Here is a 15,350-nt window from a genome sequence, read left to right as displayed (position 1 = left end):
AATCACAGCGGGAGGCCGAGCTAAGAGCAGTGATTGGCAGGCGTGCAGCCAATCAGCGGCGGGCGCGCTCCGGCTCCACGTCGGCAGCGGAGAGAGCAAAATGGAGGCGCCGGTGCTGGTGAGTGGGGGGGAACTGGGAGGGTCAAATGGGGGGTAACGGGGTCTGAAATGGGGGGAATGGGGAGGAAAGGGGTAACTGGGGGGAGACTGGGGGGAAGCGAGGGGACTGGGGGTAAAATGGGGTGTAATGGGGCTGGAACTGGGAGGACTGGGGGGAATAGGGGTCTGGGGGTAAAATGGGGTGTAATGGGCTGGAACTGGGAGGACTGGGGGGACTGGGGGGTAAAATACGATGTAATGGGGCTGGAACTGGAGGACTGGGGGGAATGGGGGGACTGGGAGAACGGGGAGTAAAAATAGGGGTAATGGGGCTGGAGTGGGGGGAATGGAGGATTGAGGGGACTGGGGGGTGAAATGGGGATAACGGGGCTGGAACTGGGGAACTGGGGGGGAAAATGCGGGTAATGGGGCTGGAATGGGGAGAATGGGGGGAACGGGGGTTAAAGGGCTGGAATGGGGGCACTTGTGTCCCCATGGTGTCCCCATGGTGTCCCCAAGCTGTCCTCAGGCTCTGGGGTGTCCCTGTGGGTGGGTGTTGGTGGCTCTGGGTGTCCCTGGGTGTCCCCGTGGTGTCCCCAGGCCAGGGTTGTGTCCTACACTCGCTGTGGGTGGGTGTTGGTGGCTCTGGGTGACAGTGGGTGGCAGTGGGTGTCCCTGGGTGGCTCTGGGTGTCCCTGGTGTCCCCATGGTGTCCCCAGGCTGGATTCTGTCCTACACTCGCTGTGGGTGGGTGTTGGTGGCTCTGGGTGACAGTGGGTGCAGTGGGTGACAATTGGTGGCAGTGGATGACAGTGGGTGTCCCTGGGTGGCAGTGGGTGTCCTGGTGTCCCCGTGGTGTCCCCAGGCCGGGGTTCTGTCCTACACTCGCTGTGGGTGGGTGTTGGTGGCTCTGGGTGACAGTGGGTGGCAGTGGGTGACAATTGGTGGCAGTGGATGACAGTGGGTGTCCCTGGGTGGCAGTGGGTGTCCCTGGTGTCCCCGTGGTGTCCCCAGGCCGGGTTCTGTCCTACACTCGCTGTGGTCCGTGGTCAGTCAGTGCATCACAGAACTTGGTCCTGGGGGCTCCGGAGCGACGGGACACGAGGGGACAGGGACAGGGACAGGGGGACACGAGGGGACAGGGACAGGGAGACACAAGGGGACAGGGGGGACACAGGGGGACGCAGGGGGACATGGGGGGACGGGGACAGGGGGACAGGAACAGGGACACAGGGACAGGGGGACACAGGGGGACGGGTGGGGACAGGGACACGGGGACGGGGGGATGTGGGGACACAGGGATAGGGGGACACAGGGGGACAGGGATGGGGACATGGTGTCAGTGTCCCTGTCCCTGGGGTGTCCAGGGGGTGACAGTGACGCTGTCCCCAGGCTGGGGTGGCAGCAGGTGACGGTGGCACTGTCCTGTCTCTGGGGTGGCACTGGTGACACTGTCCCTGTCCCCAGGGGGTGGTGGCACTGGTGACACTGTCCCTGTTCCTTGGGGTATAAATGGCACTGGTGACACTGTGTCTGTCCCCAGGGGGTGGTGGCACTGGTGACAGTGTCCCTGTCCCTTGGGGTATAAATGGCACTGGTGACACTGTCCCTGTCCCCAGGGGTATTGATGACGCTGGTGACACTGTCCCTGTCCCCAGGGATATTGGTGGCACTGGTGACACTGTCCCTGTCCCCTGGGGTATTGATGGCACTGGTGACACTGTCCCTGTCCCCTGGGGGTGGTGGCACTGGTGACACTGTCCCTGTCCCCTGGGGTATTGGTGGCACTGGTGACACTGTCCCTGTCCCCGGGGGTATTGGTGGCACTGGTGACACTGTCCCTGTCCCCAGGGATATTGGTGGCACTGGTGACACTGTCCCTGTCCCTTGGGGTATTGATGGCACTGGTGACACTGTCCCTGTCCCCTGGGGTATTGGTGGCACTGGTGACACTGTCCCTGTCCCCTGGGGTATTGATGGCACTGGTGACACTGTCCCTGTCTCCAGGGGTATAAATGGCACTGGTGACACTGTCCCTGTCCCCTGGGGTATTGGTGGCACTGGTGACACTGTCCCTGTCCCCACAGGAGCTGTCCCTGTACACGGTCAAGGCCATCATCATCCTGGACAACGACGGCGAGCGGCTCTTTGCCAAGGTCAGGGGACACAGGGGACACAGGGGACAGCAGGGGACAGTGGGGGACACAGGGGACAGGGGACACAGGGGACAGTGGGGGACACAGGGGACAGCAGGGGACACAGGGGACAGTGGGGGACACAGGGGACAGCAGGGGACAGCGGGGGACACAGGGGACAGCAGGGGACAGCAGGGGACACAGGGGACAGCAGGGGACAGCAGGGGACAGGAGGGGACACAGGGGGTACCCAGATGTCCCCAATGTCCCCACTGTCCCCAGTACTACGATGACGTCTCCCCCAGTGCAAAGGAACAGGGGGGTGTCCCCAGTGTCCCCAATGTCCCCAATGTCCCCACTGTCCCCAGTACTACCCAATGTGAGGGAGCAGGGGGGTGTCCCCAGGTGTCCCCAATGTCCCCCATGTCCCCAGTACTACGATGACACCCCAGTGTGAGGGAGCAGGGGGGTGTCCCAGGTGTCCCCAATGTCCCCACTGTCCCCACTGTCCCCAGTACTACGATGACACCCCAGTGTGAAGGACAGGGGGTGTCCCAGGTGTCCCCAATGTCCCCACTGTCCCCAGTGCTACGATGACACCTACCCCAGTGTGAGGGAGCAGGGGGGTGTCCCAGGTGTCCCCAATGTCCCCACTGTCCCCACTGTCCCCAGTACTATGATGACACCTACCCCAGTGTGAAGGAGCAGGGGGGTGTCCCAGGTGTCCCCAGTGTCCCCAATGTCCCCACTGTCCCCACTGTCCCCAGTACTATGATGACACCTACCCCAGTGTGAAGGAGCAGCGAAGCTTCGAGAAGAACATCTTCAGCAAGACCCACAGGAGTGACAGTGGGTGATAGGGGGACAGGGGGGGACGGGGGGGGACAGGGGGGGACAGGGGGGGACACAGGGGACAGGGGGGGACACGGGGAATGGGGGGGACACGGGGGACAGGGGAGGACACAGGGGACAGGGGGGACACAGGGGACAGGGGGGGACACAGGGGACGGGGGGATACGGGTACGGGGGACAGGGGAGGACACAGGGGACAGGGGGGACACGGGGGACAGGGGAGGACACAGGGGACAGGGGGGGGACATGGGGGGACACAGGGGACAGGGGAGGATATGGGGGACAGGGGGGGACAGTGGGTGACATGGGGGACAGGGGAGGACACGGGATGAGGGAGGCAGGAGGGAACAGGGGGGATGGGGGGGACCAGGGGGGACAATGGTGACATGGGGGACAGGGGGAATGGGGGGGGACACAAGGGGGACAGGAGGGGACGGGGGGGGACACAGGGGACAGGGGGGGATGGGGAGGACACAGGGACACAGGGGAAAGAAGGACACAGGGGACAGGGGTGACCCAGCTGTCCCAGGCACCTCCCCAGGTGTTCCCAGGTGTCCCCAGGGGTGTGACAATGTGTCCCCAGGTGAGATTGCCCTCCTGGAGGGGCTCAGGGTCAGGGACAGGAGGGGACAGGAGGGGATGGGGAGGGGATAGGAGGGGACAGGAGGGGACAGAGGTGTCTCCAGGTGTCCCCAGGGGTGTGACAATGTGTCCCCAGGTGAGATTGCCCTCCTGGAGGGGCTCAGGGTTGGGTACAAGGGAGTGGGACAGGAGGGGACAGGAGGGGATGGGAGGGGACAGGAGGGGACAGAGGTGTCTCCAGGTGTCCCCAGGTGTCCCCAGGGGTGTGACAATGTGTCCCCAGGTGAGATTGCCCTCCTGGAGGGGCTCAGGGTCAGGGACAGGAGGGGACAGGAGGGGACAGAGGTGTCCCCAGGTGTCCCCAGGGTGTGACAATGTGTCCCCAGGTGAGATTGCCCTCCTGGAGGGGCTCACGGTCGTTTACAAGAGCAGCATCGACCTCTATTGCTACGTCATTGGGAGCGCCCACCAGAACGAGGTGAGGGGATGGGGGGACACGGGGGGGGACAGGGGGGAACAGGGGGACACTGAGGGGGATGGGGGGACATGGGGGAACAGGGGGGACAGGGGGGGACAGGGGACCTGTGACCCTGTCCCCCCTGTGACCTGTCCCTGTGTCCCCATCCCCTCTTCCTGTGTGCCCTGTCCCCTTTCCCCGTCCCTATCCCTCTGTCCCTGTCCTTGTCCCCTCTGTCCCTGTGCCCCCCTGTGACCCCTGTGCCCCCTGTCCCTCTGTCCCTGTGCCCCCCTGTGACCCCTGTGCCCCCCTGTCCCTCTGTGACCCCTGTGACCCCCTGTGTCCCACTGTCCCTGTCCCCCTGTCCCTGTGCCCCCTCTGTGACCCCTGTGCCCCCCTGTGCCTTGTGTCCCCTCTGTCCCTGTGTCCCTATCCCTGTCCCTGTCCCCCTGTCCCTGCGACCCCCTGTGCCCCCCTGTGCCCCCCATCCCCATGTCCCTGTCCCCCTGTCTCTGTGACCCCCTGTGCCCCCCATCCCTGTGTCTCTGTCCCCCTGTCCCTGTCCTTGTCCCCCTGTCCCTCTCCCCGTGTCCCTGTCCCTCTCCCCCGTCCTTGTCCCTGTGACCCCTGTGACCCCTGTCCCTGTGTCCCCGTATCCCTGTCCCCTGTCCCTGTCCCCCTCTCCTTGTGTCCCTGTCCCTATCCCCTGTCCCTGTCCCCCTGTCCCCCTGTCCCTGTCCCCCTGTCCCTGTCCCCCTGTCCCTGTCCCTGTCCCCCTGTCCCTGTCCCCTGTCCCTGTCCCCCTGTCCCCCTGTCCCTGTCCCCCTGTCCCCCTGTCCCTGTCCCCCTGTCCCTGTCCCTGTCCCCCTGTCCCTGTCCCCTGTCCCTGTCCCCCTGTCCCCCTGTCCCTGTCCCTGTCCCCTGTCCCTGTCCCCTGTCCCTGTCCCCCTGTCCCCCTGTCCCCCTGTCCCCCTGTCCCCCTGTCCCTGTCCCCCTGTCCCCCTGTCCCTGTCCCCCTGTCCCTGTCCCCTGTCCCTGTCCCCCTGTCCCCCTGTCCCCCTGTCCCTGTCCCTGTCCCCCTGTCCCTGTCCCTGTCCCTGTCCGTGTCCGTGTCCCCAGCTCATGCTCACCGCCGTCCTCAACTGCCTCTTCGACTCCCTCAGCCAAATGCTGCGGTACTGGGGGGGCACGGGGGGGCACCCGGGGGGCTGGGGGGCACCTTGGGGGGGCACCCGGGGGGCTGGGGGGCACGAGGGGCACCGTGGGGGGGGCACAGGGGGCACCTTGGGGGTGCTGGGGGGGAACAGGGGGGGAATCCTGGGGGTCCGGGGGGGGCACCTGAGGGGTACTGGGGGCACCCCTGGGGCCTGGGGGGCACCTTGGGGGGGCATCTTGGTGGTGCTGGGGGGCACCTGTGGGGGCACCTGAGGGTCTGAAGGGACACGGGGGGGGCACCCGGGGGTCCGGGGGGGCCCAGGGTGGGTCTTAGGGGGTACTTTGGGGTCCCTGTTGGGGGGTGGACTCTCATGTGGGGGTGTTCCTTGTCTGGGGGGGGTCCCTGTGAGGGTGTCCCCATGTCCAGGGGGGGGGTGTCCCTTGTCATGGGGGGGTCCTTTGTGCAAAGGGGGTCCCTCTGGGGATGTCCCCGTGTCTTGGGGGGGGTCCCTGTGGGGGTGTCCCTGTCTTGGGGGGGTCCCTTGTCCAGGGGGGTCCTTGTTGGATCCCTGTCATTGTGGGGGGGGGGGGTCCCTTGTAATGGGGGGGGTGTCCCTGTTTTGGGGGGGGTCCCTGTGGGGTTGTCCCCTTGTCCAGGGGGGTCCCTGTTGGGGGGATCCCTGTCATTGGGGGGTCCCTTCTCATGGGGGAGTCCCTTGTCCAGGGGGGTCCTTTGTGCAGGGGGGGTCCCTGTGGGGGTGTCCCTTTGTGGGGGTGTCCCCATGTCCCAGTGGGGGGGGGCGTTCCCTTGTCTGGGGGGGGTCCCCTTGCCTTGGGGGGGTCCCGGTTTTGAGGGTTCCCGTGGGGGTGTCCCTGTCTTGAGGGGGTCCCTTGTCCAGGGGGGTCCTTGTTGGATCCCTGTCATTGTGGGGGGGTCCCTTGTAATGGGGGGGGTGTCCCTGTTTTGGGGGGGTCCCTGTGGGGTTGTCCCCTTGTCCGGGGGGGTCCCTGTTGGGGGGATCCCTGTCATTGGGGGGTCCCTTGTCCTGGGGAGGGTCCTTTGTGCAGGGGGGGTCCCTGTGGGGGTGTCCCTTTGTGGGGGTGTCCCCCTGTCCCGGGGGGGGTCCCTGTTTGGGGGGGGGGGGTGTCCCTTGTTGTGGGGGGGTCCCTGCTGGGGTATCCCCTTGTCCTTGGGGCTGGGGGGTCCTTTCCCCAGGGTGGGTCCCTCTCGTGGGGGTGTCCCCATGCTGGGGGGGTCTCCCCTTGTCCTGGGGGGGTCCCCAGGTGCTGACAGGTCCCCCCCATTCCCCCCAAATCCAGGAAAAACGTGGAGAAACGGGCCCTGCTGGACAACATGGAGGGGCTGTTCCTGGCTGTGGATGAGATCGTGGACGGGGGGTGGGCTCGGGGACCCCCCCGGGGCTGGGACACCCCCCCAGGGGATGGGGGTGGGCTTGGGGACCCCCCCGGGGCTGGGACACCCCCCCAGTGCATGGGGGGTGGGCTTGGGGACCCCCCGGGGGCTGGGACATCCCCCCAGTGCAATGAGGGTGGGCTCAGGGACCCCCCCGAGGCTGGGACACCCCCAGTGCATGGGGGGTGGGCTTGGGGACCCCCCCGGGCACTGGGACACCCCCCCAGTGGATGGGGGGTGGGCTTGGGGACCCCCCCGGGGGCTGGGACACCCCCCCAGTGGATGGGGGTGGGCTTGGGGACCCCCCCGGGGGCTGGGACACCCCCCCAGTGGATGGGGGTGGGCTTGGGGACCCCCCCCCCGGGGCTGGGACACCCCCCCAGGGGATGGGGGGTGGGCTTGGGGACCCCCCCGGGGGCTGGGACACCCCCCCAGAGGGGTCCCCATGGAAGGGAGGGGGGTCCCTCTAAGGGGGTGGAACCTGGGGGGGCACCTGGGTGGGGTCCCTTTTGGGGGGTCCCTCTGTTTTTTGGGGGGTCCTTGTTGGGTGGGGGGGCCTCTTTGGGGGGGTCCCTTGTGATGGGGGGGTGTCCCTGTTTGGGTGTCCTCGTGTTTTTGGGAGGTCCTTGTTGGGGGGGGGCCTCTTTGGGGGGTTCTTTGTCTGGGGGGGTCCCTTTAAAGGGTTGTCCCCATGTTTTGGGGGGGTCTCTGTTGGGTGGGGGGGTCTCTGTTGGGTGGGGGGGTCTCTGTTTGGGTGTCCCCATGTTTTGGGGGGGGTCACTGTTGGGTGGGGGGGTCTCTGTTTGGGTGTCCCCATGTTTTGGGGGGTCTTTTGTCTGGGGGGGGGGGGTCCCTCTTGTGGGGGTGTCCCCGTGTCTGGGGGGGGTCCCTTGTTGTGGGGGGGTCTCTGTCAGAGGTCTGAGGGGTCTCTGTGTGTCCCCCCCCCAGGGTGATCCTGGAGAGTGACCCCCAGCAGGTCGTGCATCGCGTGGCCGTGCGGGTACGAGGGGGCTCGGGGGGGTTTGGGGGGGGGTTGGGGGATTTTGGGGGGTCTGGGGGGGAATTGGGGGGTTTTGGGGGATTTTGGGGGGTCTGGGGGGTGTGATGGGGGGCGATGGGTGCCCCCCTCCCAGCCTCAGGCACCCACAGACACTCCCCCCCCCCAAATTGTGTCACAGGGCGAGGACGTGCCACTCACCGAGCAAACGGTGTCACAGGTGAGGCCTGGGACCCCCTGGGACCCCCCCAGCACCCCCTGGGACCCCCTGGGACCCCCCCAGCACCCCCTGGGACCCCCCCAGCACCCCCTGGGACCCCCTGGGACCCCCCCAGCACCCCCTGGGACCCCCTGGGACCCCCCCAGCACCCCCTGGGACCCCCTGGGACACCTCCAGCACCCCCTGGAACACCCTGGGACCACCTGGGACTACCTGGGACTACCTGGGACTACCGTGGGACCCCCTGGGACCACCCTGGGACCCCCTGGGACCACCCTGGGACACCCTGGGACACCCCTGGGCACCTTGGGACCACCCTGGGACCCCCTGAGATCCCTTGGGACCCCTGGGACCCACCCTGGGACCCCCTGAGACCCCCCAGGATCCCCCTGAGATGCCCTAGGATGCCCTGGGACCACCCTGAGACCCTGCCTGGCACCCCCTGGGACCACCCCAGGACCCCCTGGGACCCCTTGGGACCCTCCAGGACCCCCTGGGACCTCCTGGAGCCCCCCTTGGGACCCTCCAGGACACTGTGGGACCACCCTGGGATGCCCTCAGTGCCCCCCTCACCCAGTACCCAAATCCCACCTGGGTGCCCCCCCATGTTCCCCAGTGCCCCCCCAGTGCCCCCAATAGCCCTCCATTGCCCCCCAAGCCCCCCACCCCCCCATGGGTGCCCCCCAAGCCCCCCCCCCACCCATGGGTGCCCCCCAAGCCCCCCCCCCACCCGTGGGTGCCCCCCTCACCCTCCCCCCCCCCAGGTGCTGCAGTCGGCAAAGGAACAGATCAAGTGGTCGTTTGCTGCGTTAGGGGGGGACCCCTGGACCCCCCCGGGCCCCCCCAAAACTCCCACACACACCCCCCACACCCCCCCAACATGTTGGTGCCCCCCCAAACCCCCCCAACACGTGGGTGCCCCCCCAAATCCTGCCTGGGCCTCGTCTGTTCCTGCGCCGACCCCGGGATGGGCTGGGGGGGTCTGGGGGGTCTGGGGGGGCTTGGGGGGGTAACAAGGGGCTTCAACCTGCCTGGGGGGGTCTGAGGGGTTCTGGGGTTCCCCATGGGGGCTTCAACCTGCCTGGGGGGGGGGGGGGGGTTGGGGGTTCTGCGGGGGCCCAGGAGGCTTCAACCTGCCTGGGGGGGTTGGGGGGTGTCTGGGGGGTTCTGGGGGGGCCCAGGAGGCTTCAACCTGCTTGGGGGGGTCTGGGGGGTAACGGGGGCTTCAACCTGCCTGGGGGGGGTCTGGGGGGTCTGAGGGGGTCTGGGGGGGTAACAGGGGGCTTCAACCTGCCTGGGGGGGGATGTTGGGGGGTCTGGGGGGTCTGGGGGGATAACAGGGGGCTTCAACCTGCCTGGGGGGGTCTGGGGGGTTCTGGGGGGGGCCCAGGGGGCTTCAACCTGCCTGGGGGGGTTGGGGGGTGTCTGGGGGGGTTCTGGGGGGGTAACAGGGGGCTTCAACCTGCCTGGGGGGGGTCTGGGGGGGTAACAGGGGCTTCAACCTGCCTGGGGGGGTCTGGGGGGGTAACAGGGGCTTCAACCTGCCTGGGGGGGTCTGGGGGGTCTGGGGGGGTCTGGGGGGGTAACAGGGGGCTTCAACCTGCCTGGGGGGGTCTGGGGGGTTCTGGGGGGGGCCCAGGGGGCTTCAACCTGCCTAGGGGGGTTGGGGGGTGTCTGGGGGGGTTCTGGGGGGGTAACAGGGGGCTTCAACCTGCCTGAGGGGGTCTGGGGGGGTAACAGGGGCTTCAACCTGCCTGGGGGGGTCTGGGGGGTCTGGGGGGGTAACAGGGGGCTTCGACCTGCCTGGGGGGGTTGGGGGGTGTCTGGGGGGGTTCTGGGGGAGTAACAGGGGGCTTCAACCTGCCTGAGGGGGTCTGGGGGGGTAACAGGGGGCTTCAACCTGCCTGGGGGGGTCTGGGGGGTCTGGGGGGTAACAGGGGGCTTCGACCTGCCTGGGGGGGTTGGGGGGGTGTCTGGGGGGGTTCTGGGGGAGTAACAGGGGGCTTCAACCTGCCTGAGGGGGTCTGGGGGGGTAACAGGGGGCTTCAACCTGCCTGGGGGGGTCTGGGGGGTCTGGGGGGTAACAGGGGGCTTCGACCTGCCTGGGGGGGTTGGGGGGTGTCTGGGGGGGTTCTGGGGGGGTAACAGGGGGCTTCAACCTGCCTGAGGGGGTCTGGGGGGGTAACAGGGGGCTTCAACCTGCCTGGGGGGGTCTGGGGGGTCTGGGGGGTAACAGGGGGCTTCGACCTGCCTGGGGGGGTCTGGGGGGTCTGGGGGGTAACAGGGGGCTTCAACCTGCCTGGGGGGGTCTGGGGGGTCTGGGGGGTAACAGGGGGCTTCGACCTGCCTGGGGGGGTTGGGGGGTGTCTGGGGGGGTTCTGGGGGAGTAACAGGGGGCTTCAACCTGCCTGAGGGGGTCTGGGGGGTGTCTAGGGGTGTCTGGGGGTCCCAAGGGGCTTCAACCTGCCTGGAGGGGTCTGGGGGGGTCCCCAAGGGGCTTCAACCTGCCTGGAGGGGTCTGGGGGGTCTGAGGGGGTCTGGGGGGGTAACAGGGGGCTTCAACCTGCCTGGGGGGGGATGTTGGGGGGTCTGGGGGGGCCCAGGGGGCTTCAACCTGCCTGGAGGGGTCTGGGGGGTCTGAGGGGGTCTGGGGGGGGTAACAGGGGGCTTCAACCTGCCTGGGGGGGTCTGGGGGGGCCCAGGGGGCTTCAACCTGCCTGGGGGTCCTCGAGGGGGTCCCTGGGGGGGTTTGGGGTCCCCCCCACAGCGAGGGGGTGTCCCTGGGGGGCTTCAGCTGCCCTGGGGGGTCTGGGGGGTCCTTGGGGGGTCCTGGGGGTGTTGTGGGGACACAAATATGGGGGGGACAAGGGGACACAATGGGGGGGACATGGACCCCCCCCAAACCCAGCTGGGGATCCCCCAGGGATCCTCCTGACACCTCTGAGACCCCCCTGGGGACCCCTCAGGGATCCCCCAAACCCTCCTGGGGACCTTCCTATTTTATTTTATTTTATTTTATTTATTTGACTTTATTTTTATGTTATTTTATTTATTTTTATTTTACTTTTATTTTATTTCTTATTTTATTTTAATTTTATTTTTTTACTTTATTTCAATTTTTATTTCATTTTACTTTAATTTTATTTTATTTTTATTTCAACTTATATTTATTTTATTTTTATTTTTATTTCATTTTCTTTTTATTTTTATTTCATTTTAATTTTATTTCATTCTATTTTATTTTTATTTCATTTTCTTTTTACTTTAATTTATTTTTATTATTTATTTATTTATTTATTTTATTTTTAATTTAATTTTATTTTTACTTTATTTATTTATTTATTTATGTTTTAATTTAATTTAATTTTTATTTTATTTATTTATTTTATTTATTTTATTTTCACTTAATTTCACTATTTTTATTTTATTTTTTAATTTTTAAATTTTATTTTATTTTCATTTAATTCCACTTCATTTTTATTTTATTTCCCTTTATTTTTTTTTTATTTGATTTTACTTTTCACCCACTTTTCCCCTCCCTGAGCCCTTTTCCACCTCCATCCTCTCTTCCCTTGGGAGAGGCCGAGAATTCCCGTGGGGATGGGGGCAGGAATGGGATTTTCCCACTTATCCCTCATCCCTAAAGAGCCACATTCCAGGGGCTGCGAATCCTCTCCCTGTTCCCTCCCGGTGGCTTTCCCAGGATTTTCCAGAGTCAGCTCTTCCAAGAGGATTTTCCAGGATTTTCCAGAGTCAGGCTCTTCCAAGAGGATTTTCCCAGGATTTTCCAGAGTCAGGCTCTTCCAAGAGGATTTTCCAGAGTCAGGCTCTTCCAAGAGGATTTTCCCAGGATTTTCCAGAGTCAGGCCCTTCCAAGAGGATTTCCCAGGATTTTCCAGAGTCAGGCCCTTCCAAGAGGATTTCCCAGGATTTTCCAGAGTCAGGCTCTTCCAAGAGGATTTCCCAGGATTTTCCAGAGTCAGGCCCTTCCAAGAGGATTTCCCAGGATTTTCCAGAGTCAGGCTCTTCCAAGAGGATTTTCCAGAGTCAGGCTCTTCCAAGAGGATTTTCCCAGGATTTTCCAGAGTCAGGCCCTTCCAAGAGGATTTTCCAGGATTTTCCAGAGTCAGGCTCTTCCAAGAGGATTTCCCAGGATTTTCCAGAGTCAGGCCCTTCCAAGAGGATTTCCCAGGATTTTCCAGAGTCAGGCTCTTCCAAGAGGATTTTCCCAGGATTTTCCAGAGTCAGGCCCTTCCAAGAGGATTTTCCCAGGATTTTCCAGAGTCAGGCCCTTCCAAGAGGATTTTTCCCGGATTTTTCCCGCAGTTTTTGTCTCCCAGCTCTGCTCCCAGCCCGGGATTTTCCCGAGCTTTGGACCTTGGCCCTTCCCTCCCTTCCCTCCCGGAGCAAACTCCTCTTTCCTGGGTTTTTATTCTCCCAGTGACAGCTGGAAACTGGGAAGGAGCCGGATTTTCCGGCTCAGGGATCTCCTTCCTCCTCCTCCTCCTCCTCCTCCTCCTCCCCCGGAGCCGGGAACAAAAGCAGGAAAACCTTTGGGGGGGGCGAGGGGGGAGCCCGGGTTGTTTTCCTAAGGCTGGGAACGGCTCCTTTATCCCGGGAATTCACCCTCCAGGATCCCTTTTTTCCCCCCAAACTCCTTTGGAAAGAAACCAGTGGGAATAACGGGAATTTTAGACCCAGAGGAAGAAGGAAAAGTTCAGGAAGTGGGGAGGGAGGAATGTTGGGTTTCCTTCTTTTCCCCTGGCACTCCATGACCTTGGAGGGCTTTTCCAAGCGGAGAAATCCCACTTTTCCAGGGTTTTCCAGAGGGCTTTTCCAAGCTGCACAATCCCACTTTTCCCGGGTTTTCCAGAGAGCTTTTCCAAGCTGCCCAATCCCACTTTTCCCTGGTTTTCTGGGGGCTTTTCCAAGCTGCACAATCCCACTTTTCCCTGCTTTTCCAGAGGGCTTTTCCAAGCGGAGAAATCCCACTTTTCCCTGCTTTTCCAGAGGGCTTTTCCAAGCTGCACAATCCCACTTTTCCCTGCTTTTCCAGAGGGCTTTTCCAAGCTGCACAATCCCACTTTTCCAGGGTTTTCCAGAGGGCTTTTCCAAGCTGCACAATCCCACTTTTCCCTGCTTTTCCAGAGGGCTTTTCCAAGCTGCACAATCCCACTTTTCCAGGGTTTTCTGGGGGGCTTTTCCAAGCTGAACAATCCCACTTTTCCCTGGTTTTCCACAGAGGGCTTTTCCACGCTGCACAATCCCACTTTTCCCTGCTTTTCCAGAGGGCTTTTCCAAGCTGCACAATCCCACTTTTCCCTGCTTTTCCGGAGGGCTGATGCCAAACTCTTGCTGGCCTCGGATCTGAGGTGGAGAAGCAAATCTGGGAATCAGGAAGAGCAGCTGAGCAGGGATGGAAAGACCGGGAGAACAGGACGGATCCCGTTCTCCGGGGGATAATTAGAGGGGAGTGAAATGGAATTTTGGGAAGCCAAAATCCTCCTTCCTTCCCTCCTTCCCTCCCTCCTTCCTTCCCGAAGAGCAGCATCTCCTCCCCGGCCCCACATTCCAGCTCGAGCCAGAATCCAGGGAATGATCCAAAAAATCCCAGGCTGGGTAAAAATCCAGCCCCATCCAAGGCTGCTCCCGACGGAACAACCCCTGGATAAGGAGGATTTGTGGGAATTTGTGGGGATTTGTGGGAATTCCACCCCCGCTGCTCGTTCTGGGCCAGTCAGGAGGGGGAAAAAAGCCACTTTTTAAATTCCAAATGGCCAAATCCCAGGATTATTTAAGGCCAAGGGGTCGGGGGAAGGCACAAAACGGAGCGGGAAAACATGGATTAGGGAAGGCTGGGCTGATAAACAGGGAATAAATCCACTTTGGGGAGGGGAAAAGCACAAAGCAGCGACATTAAAGAATAATCCAACGGGATTCCAGAGCCGTTTTTCCCTGGAATGGCATTTTCCAGGCTGATCCCATGGTTTGCCCTCGGTTATTCCAGGCTTGAGCAGCTTTTCCTGCCTTTCTGGCTGTTTGTTTTCATGGAATCCTGGAAGGGTTGGGGTTGGAAGTGACCTTTAGGGTCGTTTTCCTTCCCTGGCCGCTCCAGGAGAGCTTTGGATAAGGACTGGGACAAGGGGGAGCGGGGGCAGGTGGGATATGGGGAAGGAATTCCTCCCTGGGACGGTGGGGAGGCCCTGGAATGGATTTCCCAGAGGAATTCCCCATCCCTGGAAGTGTCCAGGGTCCACCTGGGATAGGGGGAGGTGTCCCTGCCCATGGGATGATCTGTAAGGTCCTTCCCAACCCAACCCATTCCATTGGATTCCTGGAGTCCCCCCAACCCCCGGGGGCTCCTTGGGGTTCTCAGGGATTCCTGGAGTCCCCCCCAGTCCTCAGGATCAACTTGGGGTTCTCAGGGATTCCTGGAGACCCCCCCCAAACCTCAGGATCTCCTTGAGGTGCTCAGGGATTCCTGGAGATCCCCCAAACCTCAGGATCTCCTTGAGGTGCTCAGGGATTCCTGGAGATCCCCCAATCCTTGGGATCTCCTTGGGATGTTTAGGGATTCCTGGAGATCCCTCCAACCCCCGGGGGTCTCCTTGGGGTTCTCAGGGATTCCTGGAGACCCCCCCCCAGTCCTCAGGATCAGCTTGGGGTTCTCAGGGATTCCTGGAGACCCTCCCAATCCTCAGGATCTCCTTGAGGTGCTCAGGGATTCCTGGAGATCCCCCAAACCTCAGGATCAACTTGGGGTGCTCCGGGATTCCTGGAGACCCCCCAATCTTTGGGATCTCCTTGGGATGTTTAGGGATTCCTGGAGATCCCCTCAACCCCTGGGGTCTCCTTGGGCTGCTCAGGGATTCCTGGAGACCCCCCCAGTCCTCAGGATCTCCTTGGGCTGCTCAGGGATTCCTGGAGTTCCCCCCAGTCCTCAGGATCAACTTGGGGTGTTTAGGGGTTCCTGGAGACCCCCCAGGATCTCCTTGAGGTGCTCAGGGATTCCTGGAGATCCCCCAGTCCTTGGGATCTCCTTGGGGTGCTCAGGGGTTCCTGGAGATCCTCCTTGGGGTGCTCTGGGATTCCTGGAGATTCTCCTTGGGGTGCTCTGGGATTCCTGGAGCCCCCCCAAACCTCAGGATCTCCTTGGGGTGCTCTGGGATTCCTGGAGATTCTCCTCGGGGTGCTCTGGGATTCCCGGAGCCCCCCCAACCCTCAGGATCTCCTCGGGGTGCTCAGGGATTCCCGGAGCCCCCCCTCCCAAGCTCTGGGGGTCCCGGGGGTGTGTGGGGGTCGCTCAGACTGCCCGGGGGTCTCCCCAGGCTGCGCTTCCCGCCGGGATCGTTCCCCCCCAAATCCCTCGGGAGCCGGGGAGGGGCTGCGGGGGGCGGGGCTCTCCTGGGCCCTCCCCCCCCGCCCTTCCCCTGCCCGCC

General features: G+C 62.8%; 1 protein-coding gene across 1 annotated transcript; it reads left to right on the top strand.

Moving 5' to 3' along the window:
- COPZ1 (COPI coat complex subunit zeta 1) lies at nucleotides 1–8,924 on the top strand. The gene is made up of 9 exons (XM_064638706.1): nucleotides 1–118; nucleotides 2,187–2,255; nucleotides 3,002–3,083; nucleotides 4,055–4,146; nucleotides 5,245–5,300; nucleotides 6,601–6,678; nucleotides 7,643–7,694; nucleotides 7,873–7,911; nucleotides 8,676–8,924. Exons 1-9 carry the CDS (start codon nucleotides 101–103, stop codon nucleotides 8,922–8,924), a joined length of 735 nt encoding a protein of 244 aa, XP_064494776.1. The 5' UTR covers nucleotides 1–100.
- The last annotated feature ends 6,426 nt before the right edge of the window (nucleotides 8,925–15,350 follow it).

The sequence above is a fragment of the Pseudopipra pipra genome, chromosome 30, assembly GCF_036250125.1.
Source record: "Pseudopipra pipra isolate bDixPip1 chromosome 30, bDixPip1.hap1, whole genome shotgun sequence".
Classification (NCBI taxonomy): Eukaryota; Metazoa; Chordata; class Aves; order Passeriformes; family Pipridae; genus Pseudopipra; species Pseudopipra pipra.
This window is presented reverse-complemented; position numbering and strand designations above follow the sequence as displayed.

What these genes read in the sequence shown, in the direction of transcription:
- COPZ1 (XM_064638706.1), top strand. An exon ending in TCCCTCAGCCAAATGCTGCG is followed by an intron (nt 5,301 to 6,600) that starts GTACTGGGGGGG and finishes CCCCAAATCCAG; the next exon opens with GAAAAACGTGGAGAAACGGG. An exon ending in TGCATCGCGTGGCCGTGCGG is followed by an intron (nt 7,695 to 7,872) that starts GTACGAGGGGGC and finishes ATTGTGTCACAG; the next exon opens with GGCGAGGACGTGCCACTCAC.